The sequence below is a fragment of the Anomaloglossus baeobatrachus genome, chromosome 6 (assembly GCF_048569485.1).
Source record: "Anomaloglossus baeobatrachus isolate aAnoBae1 chromosome 6, aAnoBae1.hap1, whole genome shotgun sequence".
Classification (NCBI taxonomy): Eukaryota; Metazoa; Chordata; class Amphibia; order Anura; family Aromobatidae; genus Anomaloglossus; species Anomaloglossus baeobatrachus.
Window position 1 is genome coordinate 366,575,260 of NC_134358.1, and position 20,988 is coordinate 366,596,247.

Here is a 20,988-nt window from a genome sequence, read left to right on the forward strand (position 1 = left end):
TTATACAATGTGGAGGGCTAGTGGGGACCATTATACAATGTGTAGGGCTTGACGGGACCATTATACAATGTGGAGGGCTTGTGGAGACCATTATACAATATGGAGGGCTAGTGGAGACAATTATACAATGTGGAAGGCTAGTAGGGAAAATTATACAATGTGTAGGGTTAGTGCGGACCATTATACAATGTGGAGGGCTATTGGGAACCATTATACAATGTGGAGGGCTAGTGGGAACCATTATACACTGTGGAGGGCTAGTGGGGACCATTATACAATGTGGAGGGCTAGTGGGGACCATTATACAATGTGCAGGATTAGTGGGGACCATTATACAATGTGGAGGGCTACTGGGGACTATTATACAATGTGGAGGGCTAGTGGGGACCATTATACAATGTGGAGGGCTAGTGGGGATCATTATACAATGTGGAGGGCTAGTGGCAACCATTATACAATGTGGAGGGCTAGTGGCAACCATTATACAATGTGGAGGGCTAGTGGGGACCATTATACAATGTGGAGGGCTAGTGGAGACCATTATACAATGTGGAAGGCTAGTAGGGAACATTATACAATGTGTAGGGTTACTTGGGACCATTATACAATGTGGAGGGATAGTGAGGGCCATTATACAATGTGGAGGGCTAGTGGGGACCATTATACAATGTGTAGGTCTAGTGAGGACCTTTATACAACGTGGAGAGCTATTGGGGACCATTATACAATGTGGAGGGCTATTGGGAACCATTATACAATGTGAAGGGCTATTGGGGACCATTATACAATGTGGAAGGTTAGTGGGGACCATTATACAATGTGGAGGGCTAGTGGGGACCATTATACAATGTGGAGGGCTAGTGGAGACCATTATACAATGTGGAAGGCTAGTAGGGAACATTATACAATGTGTAGGGTTAGTGAGGACCATTATACAATGTGAAGGGTTAGTTCGGACCATTATACAATGTGTAGGGTTAGTGAGGACCATTATACAATGTGGATGGCTAGTGGGGACCATTATACAATGTGGAGGGCTAGTGGGGACCATTATACAATGTGTAGGTCTAGTGAGGACCATTATACAATGTGGAGGGCTATTGGGAACCATTATACAATGTGGAGGGCTAGTGGGAACCATTATACAATGTGGAGGGCTAGTGGGGACCATTATACAATGTGATGGGCTAGTGGGGACCATTATACAATGTGCAGGATTAGTGGGGACCATTATACAATGTGGAGGGCTAGTGGCAACCATTATACAATGTGGAGGGCTAGTGGGGACCATTATACAATGTGGAGGGCTTGTGGGGACCATTATACAATGTGGAGGGTTAGTGGTGACTATTATACAATGTGGAGGGTTAGTGTTTACCATTATACAATGTGGAGGGCTAGTGGGGACCATTATACAATGTGGAGGGCTATTGGGAACCATTATACAATGTGGAGGGCTAGTGGGGACCATTATACAATGTGGAGGGTTAGTGGTGACTATTATACAATGTGGAGGGTTAGTGTTTACCATTATACAATGTGGAGGGCTAGTGGGGACCATTATACAATGTGGAGGGCTATTGGGAACCATTATACAATGTGGAGGGCTAGTGGGAACCATTATACAATGTGGAGGGCTAGTGGGGACCATTATACAATGTGCAGGGTTAGTGGGGACCATTATACAATGTGGTGGGTTAGTGAGGACCATTATACAATGTGGAGGGCTAGTGGGGACCATTATACAATGTGCAGGGTTAGTGGGGACCATTATGCAATGTGGTGGGTTAGTGAGGACCATTATACAATGTGGAGGGCTAGTGGGGACCATTATACAATGTGGAGGGCTAGTGGGGATCATTATACAATGTGGAGGGCTAGTGGGGACCATTATACAATGTGGAGGGCTAGTGGGGACCATTATACAATGTGGAGGGCTAGTGGAGACCATTATACAATGTGTAAGGCTATTAGGGAACATTATACAATGTGTAGGGTTAGTGAGGACCATTATACAATGTGGAGGGCTAGTGGGGACCATTATACAATGTGTAGGTCTAGTGAGGACCATTATACATTGTGGAGGGCTATTGAGAACCATTATACAATATGGAGGGCTAGTGGGAACCATTATACAATGTGGAGGGCTAGTGGGGACCATTATACAATGTGGAGGGCTAGTGGGGACCATTATACAATGTGGAGGGTTAGTGGGGACCATTATACAATGTGTAGGTCTAGTGAGGACCATTATACAATGTGGAGGGCTAGTAATATGGCCATAGTACGGTAAGCCCACAATCCGCGTCACGGATCCTCATGTTTGTGGGTCCCTACACTAATATATCATATATGTATATACATAAAAAACACCAAAAAGAGGAATAAAACAGTGACCTATGCAAGCCACAAGTGTGCAATTTTACCATCTTCCTTGCACCTGTGATGTCTCCATTTAATGGAGGTCTTGCTGCATCCAGTGCATTAGTCTTTTTGGCCTTGGGCAGTTTACATCTTCTGCCATCAGTCTGTGAGTTTTTGCTTAATTTCTGGAGGTTTTTTTTTCTTCTTCTTGGTGTTTTTATGTATATACATATATGATATATTAGTGTAGGGACCCACAAAAATGAGGATTCGTGACGTGGATTGTGGGCTTTCCGTACTATGGCCATATTACCTACCAATACCTCATATATTTATTTATTCTTTTGCACAGAATATTTTATGCAGCCAGGCCTCTTAATGTTAGGCCTTGCATATTATACTCACTGTCCCTGCGTGGAGCACATATATAGTACTGGTGCAGCCCGCTTGCATCTATTGTGATGAGGCGTAACTAATAGGCTGCATACCAGATACTGTTGTCGCGGGCGGGGAGGACGCCACTGCGCTGCGCTCGCTAACGCTCGGGTCCGACGCTGCTGCGATGGCTGCTCGGTGGCTCGAGCGGTGGGCCGGATCCGGGGACTCGAGCGGCGCTCCTCGCCCGTGAGTGAAAGGGGGTAGTTTGGTTTGGGGGTTTGGGTCCGTGATGCCACCCACGGGTTGTGGTGAAGTTGGGCACCACCGCTGCTGGTGACTGGGATCCTGGGAGCGATGGTAGGGAGCAGCTGGGATGTTGTTTCTCCCCTCCGTGGGTAGGGGTTGGTGGTCCCGGGGCCTGGTGAGGAGACGGGGAGGCAGGGTTGGCAAGGTGCAGGGTCGCCTGGACTGCGCAGCGCGGTGCCGGATGGCATGGTTGTACTCACTCAGCCACAAATGTACGCAAAGTCTCTGGTAAACCAAATGGCTGGATGGACGGGTCCCGCAGCCGGCTGCTGTGACTTCTCCCGGACGGTTGGTGGTGGCTGCCTTTCCCTGCACCTTTGTGTATGTTCGGTCCTGATGGCTTCCCACCGGTAACCCGCTCCCCAGCGTGTATATGTGCCGGAGGAGCCTTTTTGCCCACAGGCTCTGGCCCTTGGAACTCTAGCTGTGGCGGTAGCTGTATTTCCTTTTGCTGGTCGGACGGTTGCCTTCATTCGGGTCTTGGCTGTTAGGAAACCCCTGGGGTTACGGTCACTGACGGATTTGACCTCTAATGGCGACTCCAAGCCTGGTTGGGGTCCGCAGGCCCTGCCTGTGTGTGCTGGCTTCACTTTGCTCCGCGGTTCGGTACCGGCGGGCCACCGCCCATCCCTGGTCCTATGGTTCCGCGTTGATTTGCCTCTCCTGCAGACGGCCACCACCGTCTGCCAACCTTGCTTTTGGTGCCCGGGCCACACACCCGGACCTGGTCAGTTTACTCCTCACTTCTCACTCCTCTCTCTTCCACTTCCCTAGCTGACCTTTTCTGACTTCCTTTTCCCGCCTCCAGGACTGTGAACTCCTTAGTGGGTGGGGCCAACCACCTGGCTCCACCCCACCTGGTGTGGACATCAGCCCCTGGAGGGAGGCAACAAGGATTTTGTGTCTGACTGATGTGCCTGTCTCGGGGTCGGGGTGTATGTTGTAGTACTTGTGATGACCTGGCTAGTCCAGGGCGCCACATTGTGAACCTGCGTGTGTGAACAGTGACCTATGCAAGCCACAAGTGTGCAATTTTACCATCTTCCTTTTCACCTGTGATGTCTTCATTTATTGGAGGCTTTGCTGCATCCTGGCAGTGCATTAGTCTTTTAGGCCTTGGGCAGTTTACATCTTCTGCCATCAGTCTGTGAGTTTTTGCTTAATTTCTGGAGGTTTTTTATTCCTCTTTTCAGTGTTCCTAGCAAACCTTCTACAGTATGCAAAATAGCATAGCTCTAAAAATGTGATGAAAGAACACAAACACATACTGACCCATGCCACCTTACTGAGAATGAATACTGCCATATCATGAGAAAATAACATCTTAAAGCAAAATAAAATTGCTACAATTTGGCAAAAGAATACTACCAAACAGTGAACATACCATAAAAACAGAGCTGGTTTAAAAAGAAATAAATAAAAATTAAGTTTTTAACCTCATAACGACGGCCGTACGACTTAAAGCGGCGGCAAAACAGGGTACTTATTCTGTTCCGCCGCTTTAAAGCGGCGGCCCGAAAAAACCCTGTAGCGCCCCCCAGCGACCGAAAATCTCGGGGGTTTCAGCTACCGGGGGTAGCTGAGACCCCCCAGATTATGAATCGGGGTGTTTTTTTTGGACCCCGATCATGTGATCGGCGGTATACACTGTATACCGACGAACACATGAAAAAAAAAAAATGGCCGGTAAAACTGATTTCTTTTTCATCTGACATGATCAAACATGTCAGATGAGAAAGAAATCTAACCCCCTAGTGCCCCCAAAGCCCCCGGTACCGGAGAGTCCCCCCACCCCCACCCCTACCCCCACCGGACATCCAAAATGGCGCCGAAGCGCACAGAAAACTGCCGCCGGCGCCGGCTCTGCAGTCATTTCCCTCCGATCTGAAATGATCAAACATTTCAGATCGGAGGGAAATGTCCTCCCCCTGACCCCTCCTCCGGTCCACCGGAGCCCTCTGGTCACCGGAGCCCCCTCCGGTTCTCCAGAGCCACCACCCCCCTCCGGAGCGTGGAAGATGGCGGCGCACAGCGCGCGGCCGCCTTCATTCTGCTCTTTCTGCCGCATGTGACACGTCACATGCGGCAGAAAGGTGTCCCCAGGTCCCACTAGGTCACCCCCCGTCACCCCCCCGTCACCCCCCCCAGCCCCCGGTTATACGTTACCTGGCTGCTGGTGCTCCGGGCCCGCGATCGCCGCCTCCTTCTTCAAAGCTGGCGGCGCATGCGCAGACAGCGGCTGTCAGCTGGATCCCTGCAAGCAGGGATCCTGCTGACGTCGCAACTGCACAAGCTACTCCACTGTGGACCGGGGGAGGGTGAGTGCGGTAATCTGCAGTCACACTCCTCACATGGAGAGACTGCTGTTCCAGAAAATGGGGGGTACGTTCTGTGAGCGTGCCCCTCATATTCTGGAATGAGGTTACTGCAGGTCACTCTGCCCTAGGTTGGACCGGGGCAGTGTGAGTGCAGTATTCTCAGATTACTGCACCCACACTGCTCATGGAGAGCTTGCTCTTCCAGAAAATGGGGGATACGTTCCCTGAACGTGCCCCCCATATTCTAGAAGATCCAGAGTCGGCGTGGGACCTCCAAAATGGATTACAGCGACCGGAATTTCTTTATTTTCAATAAATTGGTAAAAGAGGAATGTTTCGGGGAGTGTTTTTTCAAATAAATTTTTTTTTTGTCTTTTTTTTTTCTATTACTGACTGGGTTAGTGATGTCGGGTATCTGTTCAGATGCCGTGACATCACTAACCCCAGGGCTTGATGCCAGGTGACATTACAGCTGGTATCAACCCCATATATTACCCCGTCTGCCACCGCACCAGGGCGCGGGATGAGCTGGGGCGAAGCGCCAGGATTGGCGCATCTAATGGATGCGCCACTTCTGGGGCGGCTGCGGCCTGCTATTTTTAGGCTGGGAAGAGTCCAATAACCATGGCTCTTCCCACCCTGAGAATACCAGACCCCAGCTGTCCGCTTCACCTTGGCTGGTGATCTAATTTGGGGGGGACCCCACGTTTTTTTTTTAAAAAAAAAAACGCCTGGGGAGCCCTCCAAATTGATCACCAGACAAGGTGAAGCTGTCAGCTGTGGTTTGCAGGCTACAGCTGTCTGCTTTACCCTAGCTGGCTATCAAAAATAGGGGGGACCCCACGTCGTTTATTTTAATTATTAATTTTTTGGGGGGCTAAATACAAGGCTAGGCACCCTTTAGTGCCACATGAAAGGCACTAAAGGGCGCCAGCTTAGAATATGCAGGGGGTGGGACGTTATATATGTTTGACATCTATCCATTCATCCATTGTAGCATTTTAGGCTGTGTGCCCACAATCAGGGTTTGCAGCGTTTTGGGCGCAGAGTGTTTTCCCTGCGTCCATAGCGCTGCGTTGTGCAGTAGAAGCACAGTGGAAGGATTTTTAGAAATCTCATGCCCAATGTGCTTCTTTTCTCCGCAGCATAAACCGACCTGTGGCGCAGCTTCCCGAGCCTCAGCATGTCAATTTATGCTGCGGAGATGAGTGTGCTCTGCAGGTAGCATAGAGCTCCACAGCAGCCTGAACCCAAATCGTGGGCATGGGCAGCTGCGTTCTCCCGTGGACAACACTCACATCTCTGCAGGAAGGCTGACACTGTGTACTAGACGCCGTGTCGCTGGATCATGGCCACATAGCCTAAAAGTGAGACATTTGTTGCTACAGCAACATTTTTGTGAAGTACCTGTGGATTCAAAATGCTTACTATACTCCTGAATAAAATCCAGTTTCCAAAATGGAGTCACTTGTGGGGGGTTTCTGCTGTATAGGTACCCAAGGGGCCCTGCAAATGTGACATGGTGCCCGCAATTTATTTCAACTTTTCCAGAATTCAAATGGTGCTCCCTCCATTCCAAGCCCTCCCATTTATCCAAACAGAGGTTTTTGGCCACATGTGGGGTATCCCTGTGCTCATAAGACATTGGATAACAACCTGTGGGGTCCACGGTTTGTTGTTGTCTCTTGAAAAAGTGAGAAATTTGATGCTAAAGCAACAGTTTTGTGAAAAAAATGAAAATTTTCAATATGGCAACCTAAGCTTATCAAATTCTGTGAAGTACTCGTGGATTCAAACTGCTCACTATACACCTAGATAAAAGCCTTGAGGTGTCTTGTTTCCAGAATGAAGTCACTTGTGGGGGACCGCCACTGTTTAGGCACCTCAGGGGCTCTCCAAATGCAACCTGGCGTCCGCTATTGATTCCAGCCAATTTTGCAGTCAAATGGCGCTCCTTCCCTTCCGAGCCCTGCCATGCGCCCAAACAGTTGATTTCCACCACATATAAGGTATCGCCAAACTCAGGAGAAATTGCACAATAAATGTTATGCTGAATTTTTTCCTTTTACTCTTGTAAAAAAAAAAGCTACCTGGTTGAAATAACAATTTTGTGGTAAAATTTTATTTTTTTTTTTTCATGGCTCAACGTTATAAAATTCTGTGAAGCACCTGAGGGTTCAGGGTACTCACCAAACATCTAGATAAATTCCTTGAGGGGCCTAGTTTCCAAAATGGGGTCACTTGTGCGGGGTTTCTGCTGTTTAGGTACCTTAGGGGACCTCCAAATGCGATATGGTGCCCGCAATCTTTTTCAGGCAAATTTCCTTTCTAAAATTCAAATATTGCTCCTTTCGTTCCAAGCCCTCCCATTTGTCCAAACAAAGGTTTCAGACCACATGTGAGGTACCACCGCACTCATAAAAAAGTGGTTAACAAACCTTGAGGTCAAATTTTTGGAATTACCTCTTGAAAAAGTGAGAAAATTGATGCTAAAGCAACATTTTTGAGAAAATTATTAAAATTTTCAATATGACAACGTAACGTTAACAAAATCTGTGAAGTACCTGTGGATCTAAAATGCTCACTATACCCCTAGATAGAAGCCTTGAGGGGTCTAGTTTCCAAAATGGTGTCACTTGTGAGGGATTTCTTCTGTTTAGGTACCTTAGCGGACCTGTAAATGCAACATGGTGCCCGCAATCTATTTCAGCCAAATTTGCTTTCCAAAATTCAAATATTGCTCCTTCTGTTCCGAGCCCTCCCATTTGTCCAAACAGAGGTTTCTGACCACATGTGGGGTATCGGCGCGCTCATAAGAAAGTGGGGAACAAGTTTTGGGGTCCATTTTGTTGTGTTATTTCTTCTAAAAGTGAATAAATTTGGGTTAGAGCAACATTTTTAGGTAAAATTTAATTTTTGCTTTTTTTCATTCCACATTGCTTTTGTTCATGTGAAGCACCTGAAGGGTTAATAAACTTCTTGAATGTGGTTTTGAGTACTTTGGGGGGTGCAGTTTTTAGAATGGTGTCACTTTTGGGTATTTTCTGTCATCTAGGCCTATTGAAGTCACTTCAAATGTGATGTGGTCCCTAAAAAACTGGTTTTGTAAATTTTGATGTAAAAATGAGAAATCGCTGATAAACTTTGAACCCCTCTAACTTCCTAACAAAAAAAAATTTTGTTTCCAAAATTGTGCTGATGTAAAGTAGACAAGTGGGAAATGTTATTTATTAACTATTTTGTGTCACAGAAATCTCTGGTTTAACGGTATAAAAATTCAAAAGTTGAAAATTGCTAAATTTTCGAAATTTTTGCCAATATTCAATTTTTTTCATAAATAAACACAAAAAATATTGTCCTAAATTTGGTACTAACATGAAGTCCAATATGTGACGAAAAAACAATCTCAGAATCACCGGGATCCGTTGAAGCGTTCCAGAGTTATAACCTCATGAAGTGACACTGGTCAGAATTGCAAAATTTGGTCTGGTCATTAAGGTGAAAATTAGCTCCGTCACTAAAGGGTTAAAAAAATGCAACCATATTGCACAATCACAAATAACGATTTAGGTTGCATGTACACAAGCTGATTTTTGTGGTGGAGGGCACGGTGCAGACAGTGGCAGTAGTCGTGGTTGCAGGGGTCGAGAGGCCGCAGCGCAGCCGTCCATTAACCCCTTGCCTCCCCGTCACCACACCACGCACAGTAGAACTCCACAGCGTTCAGGAGACACTATTTTCTTTCTCTCAAAGTCAAGGCAGTGTTTCTTCTTCCAAAAATGCAAACTTTATTGTTCTTCCTCTCTTGCATTGCTTCGATCCGTGTTCCACCCGACACCGTCACACATCCCATGGGGGTTCCTTCTACACCTCTGTCTATTATACAATTTGGAAGCTGTTTGTATTTCAGGCCACCTGGGTTCTGTCTGAAAACCTCTAGGCCTCTCATTCCTCCACTCACCTTCATGCTGGGGTTCATTGAATCTGTTGAGACACTTCACCCCACCCACAGGGGACGCTAACGCACATGAAGGACCTTTACAGACAGTGCTCTCCCATCCATGCCCAGGCCAAGATTCAGCCATACCCTCTTTCTTGAGGGTGCACTGACCTTCAGTTGGGTGAGGAAATCTTTGAGTATTCCAAGCCAGAAAATACGCACGCCAGACCCCCGACAGTCTAAACCCCTTTTCTTGGGGACGTAGTTAACCAATCTGAAGTCGATCCCATGTGTCGTGGCCGCAGGGGTGACCCTTAGTGTCAGAATCTTTTAAAGGGCTCTTATTACACCACCAGCTGGAGGACTCTCCTACTTCCTAATGTCTTTCCTTTTAATATCCACTACTCTCAACACCTATTACTCTCTCTCCCTGCCCACCCAGGTGCCAGGACAGCCATGATATAAAAATGCCACCTGGTGGCTATTAGAATACACACACAACAATATTTATACATCGAACGTGGATTACCCGTGTGTCAGCTACTTCTGCAAGGGTGGACCTAGTTCTAAACCCCCTACATTTCCCTCTTAAGTTAAGCCATCTCAGCCGATTACACACAGGAGCCAGCACACTACATTTTACCCAGCAGCCACCCCACCGCTTACCGAGCAGTTTCCCAAATTGCTCCAGGGGTCCAGGTCTCTGTCTCTGCGTCCTGTAAAGCCTGCAACTCAAATATCAATTTTTCCGTACAGTTTCTCACCACACGTACATACACATTTCAAGACAACTGGATGCAAAACATTTTTTAATAACCATAACATGGCCTATAAAGTAGAACTTATTTTTATCTTTTTCTCGGGCACCACCCTCTGGGACCCTTTTCTTTGATTTGATAAACAGAATCCTGATGCCCAGTTGCACGGGTGGGCCATCATTCAAGTACACTTTATCGCTTGTACCCTCCTCTGTCAAGAAGGCATACCCGTGATCGCAATTCATATAATCCATACGTCCCGAAGTGGACCACCACACTGCCACAGTCAGGCATGGACAGCTGGTCCCTTACTTTTCTCTCCTGGGCCTTCTTATGCTACAGTATGATATAATAAAGTATAGTGGCTGTTTAATGTGTTAAAATAACCTGATTGGCTGCAGTCAAATGAACTAAACTTCCAATTCTCGTTTGACATCCTCATCACGTTCCCCAAATTTATTCTGCAGGAAGGATTCCAAAATCTTCCTTTAGAGCACAGTTCTTTATCTTAAACATTACTTTTGTAAATTTTATTCAACCAAGTTGAAAAATAGCAGCTTATTTTTTTTCTTTAATGGTCCCCAGCAACAGTTTTCCTGGTATTGCTTCTTATACGGACTTCTTTCTTTTTTCCTTAAAAGGTCAAGATTAGTGATCAGTGTGGAGAGACAGGGCTCAGTGGGTGCTCTCGTCCGCTAAAACCCGCCGCCTTTAGAAAGACAGCGTGGCTCAGGGCTCATCCCAACTGAACGCCGGCCTCCTTAACCGTGGGCGTAACACTACTCAGACAACACAGGGTGAGGGAACCACAATAATTAGACTTTATTGGATCCCCAAACAATTAACGGCACATAACACATAACCAGCAAAACACAAATGTAACAGGCAACATAGTCTCACCCTTCCGCTGGCTCACCAGGGATTTAGAATGTCCCTGCCTCAGAGGTTCCAGGGCTATTTACTCCAATTCAGCAGCACCCCGCTTTTGGCGGTCACCCACCGAGAAAGGAATAATGCCAGATTTAGGAAGCTGGCTGAGGTCTGCAAAGTCTGTAACAGGTGACTGAACTGTCCCAACCTGAGTGTCCTCCTTAGGTAGTCCTGGTATGATGATACAATCCTGGCAGCCGGGGTCGGGGATATGGTCTCCAACCGGAACCGGAGTCCCTAGATTGAAGCCATAAGGTATCCTGATCCTCTAGTCAGCTCCTAAGAGCCTAGACTGGATCCATCAGCATCCATCAACCTTCAACCTGGTGGCTTAAAGAAATCCCTTTCATAGCCACAGCCTTCCACTTAGATACACTGCGTCCTCATCGATTGGTTGAACAAGATCGCTTCTCCCATTGGATGAATCTCAAGCTGCATGGACAATGTTCATCCAAATGATGTCTACAGAAAGACTGAAGATATCTACATGAAGTCTGCAAGTCGCAGACTCGACAATGGCTACTAAGATAATCACATTAGCAATACACAACTACAATACAATGGTTACTGAAAGAGTCTGGAGAAACAATATGTCTGGCTTTCAGTGGCCAACACAATTACATGAGTCAACAAGAGTCTTGTAGAAACAATGAGGGACTAAAGCAGGCTTTACACGCTGCGACATCGCTAATGCGGAGTCGTTGGGGTCACGGAATTCGTGACGCACATCCGGCCGCATTAGCGATGCCGTTGCGTGTGACACCGATAAGCGATTTTGCATCGTTGCAAAAACGTGCAAAATCGCTAATCGGCGACATGGGGGTCCATTCTCAAATCTCGTTACTGCAGCAGTAACGAGGTTGTTCCTCGTTCCTGCGGCAGCACACATCGCTGCGTGTGACGCCGCAGGAACGAGGAAGCTCTCCTTACCTGCCTCCCGGCCACAATGCGGAAGGAAGGAGGTGGGCGGGATGTTACGTCCCGCTCAGCTCCGCCCCTCCGCTGCTATTGGGCGGCGGTTCAGTGACGTCGCTGTGACGCCGCACGGACCGCCCCCTTAGAAAGGAGGCGGTTCGCCCGTCACAGCGACGTCGCCGGACAGGTATGTATGTGTGACGGCTGTTGTGCGGCACGGGCAGCGATTTGCCCGTGTCGTGCAACAGATGGGGGCGGGTACCCACACTAGCGATATCGGGACCGATATCACAGTGTGTAAAGTAGCCTTTATCCCCCGTCTATAAACAATCTATCATCCTGTCTGGCTGAATTTTAAGAAACTTTAACCCATGAGAGTCCATGTCATCACAATCAGCAAGCACTACCTTTCAATAAGGTACTCCAAACAAGCAGGTTGAACTCTCAGACAAGCTTCCTTGTGTACAAAAAATGTTCTGGAAAAATGAGTGTTTCCCATTGACTTCCATTATGCTTGTTACTAGAGTCATGCCCAGCCTGTCTGAGTGTTCGACCTGCTCGTTCCGAGTACTGAGTATGGTAGTGCTACCTCATCATTAGTCAAGATCAACAAAACTGATTTCCACTGGGCTAGTCTCACACACAGGCTGTATAACCCAGTGGTTATGCTCCACAATTAATCTTTCTAGCACTCCTTGACTGTCCCTCCAGTAAGATAATCAGTATCCATTGTACCACCTTCTGGTCTTAGGGTACCTTCACACTTAGCGATGCAGCAGCGATCCGACCAGCGATCTGACCTGGTCAGGATCGCTGCTGCATCGCTACATGGTCGCTGGTGAGCTGTCAAACAGGCAGATCTCACCAGCGACCAGTGAACAGCCCCCAGCCAGCAGCGACGTGCAAGCGACGCTGCGCTTGCACGGAGCCGCCGTCTGGAAGCTGCGGAGACTGGTAACTAAGGTAAACATCGGGTATGGTTACCCGATGTTTACATTAGTTACCAGTGCACACCGCTTAGCTGTGTGAGCAGGGAGCAGGGAGCCGCGCACACTGCTTAGCGCTGGCTCCTTGCTCTCCTAGCTGCTGTACACATCGGGTTAATTAACCCGATGTGTACAGCAGCTACATGTACAGAGAGCTGGAGCCGGCAGCACAGGCAGCGTGAGAGCTGCAGAGGCTGGTAACTAAGGTAAATATCGGGTAACCACCTTGGTTACCCGATATTTATCTTGGATACAGCTTACCTCAGCTGTCAGACGCCGGCTCCTGCTCCCTGCTCGCTTCATTTGTCGCTCTCTTGCTGTCACACACAGCGATTTGTGTGTCACAGCAGGAGAGCGGCTTTGAAGAAAACGAACCAGGGCTGTGTGTAACGAGCAGCGATCTCGCAGCAGGGGCCAGATTGCTGCTCATTGTCACACACAGCGAGATCGCTAATGAGGTCACTGCTGCGTCACAAAAAGCGTGACTCAGCAGCAATCTCAGCAGTGAGCTCGCTGTGTGTGAAGCACCTGTGGCGCCCCTGACCTGGTCAGGCACCACTGAGTGCTGCACCCATGCTGGGAACAGTACAATACAGGTAATCCAGAAGGCTGACAGGGGTGTGGAACACAGGCGCATAGTGATCAGGTCTCACACATGTACCCATGAGAGGACCCCTGGGGATCCCAGGAGGGGGCAAGCCTTCACCTTCACTGGAATAGTGGAGGGGGTAGAGCCTCCATCTCCTCTCAAGGGGTGTGGTGGAGAGTCTGGTTGCTAGGTGGCGTAGGCAAGAACAGGAGAGGAGGAGCAGTGAGCCAGTGCAGTGTAGAGTCCAGGGAGCTCAAGTGAGGAGCAGATCCCTGGAGCTGTGCAATCTGACAGCGTCCGCGCAGTGGCTACAGACGGGGGAGAACGGTCAACTAGGAGTGCTGCCTGAAAGCCAGCTTCAGCTAGGGAGTGCAACGGAGTGGGAAGTAAGGAGACTGCTAGAGAGCACCAGGCCCAACCGGGCGGCAGATCCCGAAGCGGGGATAGATTCAACTTTCTTCTGCTAAACCTGCCGGTGTGGGGCTCTTAAAGCCCACACCACAACACTACAAAAGCCGCAGCCACGTAACCACAAGTTAGGGCCCATAGGTCATAGGAGGCAAGAGGCTGGAGTGGCCTGGTCCGGGGAACAAGCACACGGCAAACAACAAGGGGAGAGAGGCTGCAGCATCTTCCCTGGGTGACCCCCATAGGGACTCAAAGTCGGGGTCACCCCAAACCACCAAGGGCTAAGGAAGGCGAGTCAGTAGTCACCCTCAGAAAGTCAGCCTGAAGGATACCTGGTTCCTACCTGGTTCATCTCAGCTACGCCCGGGTTACTCACCCTGCCACCTGAAGTGAGTAAAAACCCTGAAAGACATCCTGCCTGTGTGGTCATTCTGCGACTTGTGGTACTACAAACCTACACAGGGCCCTGGGGCTTGCCTCACTCTCAGGAGGCTCCTACATCTAACTGCACACACCATCAGCCCCAGGCGACCCTCAACCTGCAGTGGCGGTCCCTACTGGCCGCAATACTGAGAGTGGCGTCACGACAAGAAGAAGATCTCCTACCTGTGACGAGATCCAGCTACGTGGAGTCCCTGAAGGTAATGCACCGACACTGCACATGCGGGGCTTCACACACCCCTTAAATACCCTAGGTTATTTGTTATACACAAAGACCTCTTCAATTAAAGGAATCTTCTCAAGATTGAAAGTTCTTACCTATCCAAAGGACTGCTGTGGCTTCTACTGATCCTGAGATCTTCAGAGCCTGATTTGAATGGTGGTTGATCATAATCACTGCAACTCTATTCATTCCAATATCAATCTCCAGCACTATCATTCAGAATCAATGGAGTAATCAACCTCCTATCTATTCAATTGTGAATTTGTGCGAGGCATGGCATATGAAGCCGGCAGTGATCAGAAATATACTGTATGTAATGGATAGGATTAACTTTTAAACTTGAGAACACTCCTTTCATGCAATAAATTTGCATAGATTTTCCTCCATAGCTGTACCATTAATTTTCAGGAATTATTGTCCCTCCTGCCAGATAAAAGGATGGCATGTTATTTCCTCTACAGATTAGATTAGTGAGGGTCCTTTAAAAATTGTTGATTTGCTGCCATAGCTACCTTGTGTGAAGAGATGATACATCGGCAGTGTAGAGAATTAACTTGTAATCCATAAAATATAAAAAGGTACACATCTGTGGAATCTCATAAATGAAACACATTTTTAATAGAGTTATATATTTAGCTATAGTGAAAGAATCAAACAAGAAGCTTGATTAGTGGCACTGACAGTTATGTACCTTAGGCTACATTCATACATTCAGTATTTAGTCAGGATTTTACCTCCGAATTTGTAGTCCAAACCAGGAGTTTAAAAGTCAGAGGTAAAGTATAACAGACACACTCACCACTTCTGTATTTATCACCCACTCCTGGTTCAGGCTTATGAAAACTGATGTAAAATACTTAACGTGACAAGGCCAAACTGACAAGTCAAGATCACTGTCCATGCACTAACCATGACGTGGATGTGTGAAGGATAAAAACTACAATGCGTCTTATCTATCAATATGTGTAACAGTAGTAGCACAGTCCCATGGAGGGTGAAAAATATTGTTAAAGGAGTGAATGCTTTGGCTGCACAGTATTGCAGGTTTACCCACAAAGCTGCACATCTATTATTATGTATCACTCATTTCATATCATTTCACAATCACTTTTTATAGATCCATTGGAAAACTGTACTAGAGTTATTGCGATTTTAGGGTTGACTATTGTTTACAGCATAATGGGAAGCATTTATGTAAATGTTATTATAAAGGAGCTCTCAACCTCCTAATCCGGTCACCATACCCACATTCAGCTGGCTGTAAGAAAATGCATGCTCACCTTACAAATTTGATTATTTTTCACCACAGGAGAAGATGACAACCCAATTCTCAATCACAAAGAAGAAGCTATGGAAACAAACCAGCCTGACGTAATGGAAAAATCAGATCAAAGCGTTCCGTTAAAAATGTCTTTTTCAGAGTATAAACAAATCTCCAACTTGCTTGTTTTCTACATGCAAAAGATGGAAGAGTGTAAGTTACAAAGAAATGTTCTTTCCAATACTTGAAGGGATTGGCAACTATGTACAGTGCCTTAAATAAATATTCATACTCTGTGAAGTTTTCCACATTTTTTTCATGTTATACCCACAAGCTTCAATGTATTTTATTCAGATTGTATGTGATATATCAACACAAAGTAGCAAGTATTTATCAAATGTAAAGGAAAAACATCGTTTTCAAAATATTTTAAAGCATAAATCTAAAAATTGAGATGTACATTTGTATTCAGCCCCCAGTAGTCTGGTACCTCGAATAAAATCCAGAGTGACAAACAGTCTGCAGAAGTCGCCTAATCAATAAATTTCGTCAGTCCACTTGTGTAGTTTATTCTCAATATACCTACAGATGTTCTGTGAAGTCCCTAGAGGCTTGTTTAAGGTTACCAAGGAACATACCAGAAAGGTCAGAAATAAAGTTGTGGCAAAGAGTAAAGCAGGATTAGGCTAAAATAAAATCACCAAAGATCTGAACATCTCAGAGCACTGTTCAATTAATTATCCAAAATGTCAGGAGTCTGACACAACTACAAACCTAACAAAACATGGCAGTCCACCTAAACAAACATCCTAACCAAGGAGAGCACTGATTAGAGAAGCAGGCAATAGACCCATGGTCATTTGGAAGAGCTTCAGAAATCCATAGCTCAGGAGGAAGAATCTTTCCAAAGGACAACTATTATAATATTTTTTTTTATATAGTGTCAACATATTCCGCAGTACTTTATAATTCAGAGGGGACATATACAGACAATATAAGACATTACCGAATAATTAACAAATTTCAGATACCAAGAGGAGTGAGGGCCCTTCTGACAAGCTACAATCTATGAGGGAATAAGGGAGGCACAAAAGGTGAATTGGGAGGGAAAGAAAGCTTGTCATATATGGTCCAGCAAACTATTAAGCCCCTTTCACACATCAGCTTTTTGCCATCAGTCACAATCCGTTTTCTCGACGGACCCGTCACAGATTGTGGCTAAACTGATGTGATGGATCCGTTTTTCGACGGATCTAACTAGCTGGGGGCTAAATAATTGGAGCATGCTCAGTTAAAAAAAAAAAAACTGAATCCGTCGCCGAATTCCATCATTTGATGGATTATGATGGGTTCTGCGCCCATAGGCTTTAATTTCTACCAAACCAAGGAATGGTGTAATGACCCTAATCTTACTGTCAGAGCTACAATGTATAGTTAAGCTACAATAAATGGTTTACATCAAAGCATATTCATGTGTTTCAATGGTTCAGTAAAGACTTGAAAATTGCTGTTCTTCACTGAACTAGAGATATTTTGCAAAGAATAATGTGTAGAAATGTCAGCCTCTAGATGTGCCAAGCTGGTAGACATATCCCAAAAGACTTGCAGCTGTAATTTTAGCAAAAGGTAGACCTACAAAGCATTGATTCATGGGGGCTGAATACAAACACACATCACAATTTTCAGGTTTATATTTAGAAAATAATGTATTATATTTCCTTAACACTTCACAAATACCTGCTGTTTACTGTTGGTATATCACACAAAATCCCAATAAAATATGATTGTAGTTATAATATGGAAAAAAGTCAATATGGGATGAATGTTTTTTAAGGCACTAGAAGTCTTTCATTTTAACGAAGTGCCAAAGATTAGCTCTTTTTGAAATGTCTGCTTTCCCATATCTTTCTGTAACTAGATATGCTGTCCTGGTCACATACCTGTGAATCTCCTGGTTATCTGTGCTGTCACATCATAGTATCCCAGAGTTCCTTGAATCTGACATGAAATCCCGATCATGAATTGTCATGCTGTGACTGCGCAGGTCTCCATTCAAAAGAGCTCAGTTTTTTGTGCATGTGTCCAGACACCGCTTTCCCGTTATCCCCCCCGTTCTCTCCCTACATACATATGTGCCACCCCCGTGCCAACAGCCTGTGCTGCTCGGATCTGGACCTACGGTACGGCTCGAGGGGTTCTCCGGACCCGGGGGTCACACGGACACTCCGAATAAAAGGGGGGCGTATTTATACGGGATTGGTTGTAGAATGTCTGTAACGCCACCCACGGTGTGTGGTGAGATGCAGCACCACCGCTGCCGTTGCGGGGCTCCCGGGGATAGTGGGCTGGCAGCTGGATGTTAACCCCTCCGTGGGTAGGGATGGATGTCCCTGGGCCCAGTGTCTCTATGCTGAGGATGGTGATTGCAGGGGCCAGCGCACCCGGCCAGGCCGGGGATGTTACTCACAATCGAATAAAGCACACAAGTCTTGTGGTAAACCAAGGTGATGGTGGCCGGCTGCCGCAGACGGGTGTGTCTGATCCCACACCCGGGCTGGTAGTCAAAGTCTCTTTCCTCTGCACTCAGTGTGTTGTAGGTAGGACTTCCCGGTTTGAAACACTGGAGTTCGCTCCCGATCCTTTGGTTGGGTGCCGTGCCCGTCTGACGCTGACCCTTGGGATCTACGGGCCCTGGCGGTTTCCCTATCCCTCTCAGTGGGTGGTTGTCTACTTTTTGGGACTTAGGTTGGGACAGGACCTAAAATCATGCCCTCAATTAGTTAATTAGCTAGGCCGTCGGTGCCGGTTCAGGGTTCAAGTACCCCCTCTGTGCACATGGTTTCCGTATCGGTTCTCTGGTGTCTGTACCGGCGGGCTCCAACCCTGTCCCGGTCCACCTCGGATCCCCGGCAGCTTTCTTCCCGTCTCCGACAGACTCTGGCTACCGTCTGCCACTTAGCCAAGGTGTCAGGGCTCCGACCCTGGCACCTGTCAGCTTGGCACCTCCACTCCAACTTGAACTCAAACTGAAACTGTTTTCCTGCCCCGGGCTCTCTAGACCCCTAGGTGTGTGTTTCCTAATCGCCTGGTCCCACCCACTGGTGTGTCTGTCCTTCCCTGGGGGAGGGGGGTGACTAGGGTTTCAGGCCAGCTGATTTAACCCTTTGTGAAATAGGTGTTATGCAGGGGCCTGTGTGTACATCTACCTGGTTTTCCAGGGCATTACATTCCCCCTTGGTTGAATACAGACTGTCCGCGGGCTGTCTGACGACCACCATTTATTTTTAACCGGAACTAGAAAAAGGGGTAAAAACAGAGTACAATTATAATTACAGTAAACAATTTCTTCCCTTATGGGAGGCACAGATCTTAAAGGTTGCACATATAAACGAAATGGGATGGGCCACCTTCTTGTTGCTCCCACCCAAACCTGTTCCCTGGTGCCGCCGCTAAACACTGGTGCCACACCCCTTTACCAAAGTCCAGGAACGGGTCCGGGTGACTCCCAAACGGGACGGGTAAAAAGTTCCTTACCCGGCAGTCCTTGTCACGGGTTCCCAATTCTGGGGACCCCTGGCCTGGAGGTTAGTCACCGGTTTTGGTAGAGACTGGGCCTCGGCCAACTCTACCGCAGGCACTTCCTCCAACCAGCCTCTCCAGTGGCTGCCATGAAAAAGAAGGGTAGCCGTGAATTATTTACAAGGCCCAAAGGTTTTTGGGTTGGGGTTGGCTTTCCAGTCCAAAGCCATGGTCCATAAAACTGCAAACGGTAACGGGGTTCAACTTTAACTGGGGTAGCCAGGAACCGCTACCTTAACAAACTTCCTTGCTTGAAGATTGAGGAGCGGGGTGTTGGCACACTTGCTCATCCATCTTCCCCCACTTCTTTACGTCGAGGGCGAACCACCCCCTCTCTCCGCAATGCCAGGTATAGGAGACCAGCTCTCCTGGCTCCAGGTCATGATCCGGGTGACCCGTAGGCAAATGAGGGGCCACATCCCTCCGGGATACAAAAATCTTGGCCTACAGGCCCGGTTCATAAATAAAGCCCCATTCGTTTTGGGGGTTAAAGTGCGGACCTGTCCTTGGAACGTCGGGTCCCCGCACCCGGAAAGTTGCCTGCCGGAGGTTTTCCTTCTCCCGGTATGTTCTATTTAGTACTTCAGCCTTCCGCTTCTCCCTGGCCGCGATCTCTGTCTTCAGCTACCTCCGCTCCCAATACAGAGTGTGGGTTCCGCACTTTGCTTCCTCCTGCTCAGGGGCTTGGACCATCTGGACGCCCTCACTGCCGGCTATGATTGGGCTCACGTGAAGTGAAAGAGGGCTCCGTTGATCTGCGGCCTGCGCTGCCACCCTGCAGGTGCATCCCAGCTGCGCCTCAGCCGGGACCGGGTACTGGGAAGCGGCCGGCGTCTTTGCTGACTTCCGGTCGGGCATCGCCTCTGCTGCGGCCGGGCGGATTGCCGGGGCCAACGTCATCAAGTGTGCTACCTTCTCCAGGATCGGGATGATGTCATCTCTGGTGTGGCCGGGCTCGGGGCCGAAGGGGATGTCTTCCGGGCTTTGGTCTTTCGTGGGGCTGTTACGGGTGCCGAAGTGGTGGCGTGCTCATGTCCCGAGGGCTCCGTTGTCCGGTCCTTGCAGGTGGATGGAATGGGTACCGCTGCCGTGGCTTGTGGCAGCGGACCGAGCGAGGCGCCAGCTACAGGTACGGGCAGCGAGGGAGGCGGCGTGGCGGACGGGGGCAGACAGAGCTCCTCAGCCTGTTGGGTCGGTCCCGGTGGGACATTGGGGCGTGGGTCGCTTACCCGCTCCTCCGAGGTAATCTCCACTTCGCGGGCCCAGACAGCTCCAGCCAGTCCCTGCATCTCGGCCGTCCATCTCTTTAGTAGAAAGTTGGCCTGGGCCTGGATTCTTCAGCACATCCGTTCTGTCTGGGCTTCCACCCAGTCGGCAGTCCCGGGGGCAAATCCTTCCATCTTCGGGTTGCCGGACCGGTCAGACATCCTCTCGAGGTGGTGTCCAAGAACGGAAGATGGCAGAGTCCTGGTGTCCCTGCCTCTTATTTCCTCGGATCACATGCCGCTATTCTCGCCTGCCCCCCTTGTTTTTCTGGAGCAGTCCTCTCATGCGGCTTGCTAGTTTTGATTTTGGCCTCAGGGTTTTCCTTC

At 48.0% G+C, this 20,988-nt stretch overlaps 1 protein-coding gene across 1 annotated transcript in view; it reads left to right on the top strand.

Moving 5' to 3' along the window:
• The window catches only part of LOC142243927 (maternal DNA replication licensing factor mcm6), a 470,818-nt gene that overhangs the window by 408,833 nt on the left and 40,997 nt on the right, over positions 1–20,988 (top strand). The window contains exon 15 of the mRNA XM_075316119.1: positions 15,866–16,030. Coding sequence (XP_075172234.1) covers positions 15,866–16,030 — 165 coding nt within the window. The remainder of the gene's footprint in view (positions 1–15,865; positions 16,031–20,988) is intronic.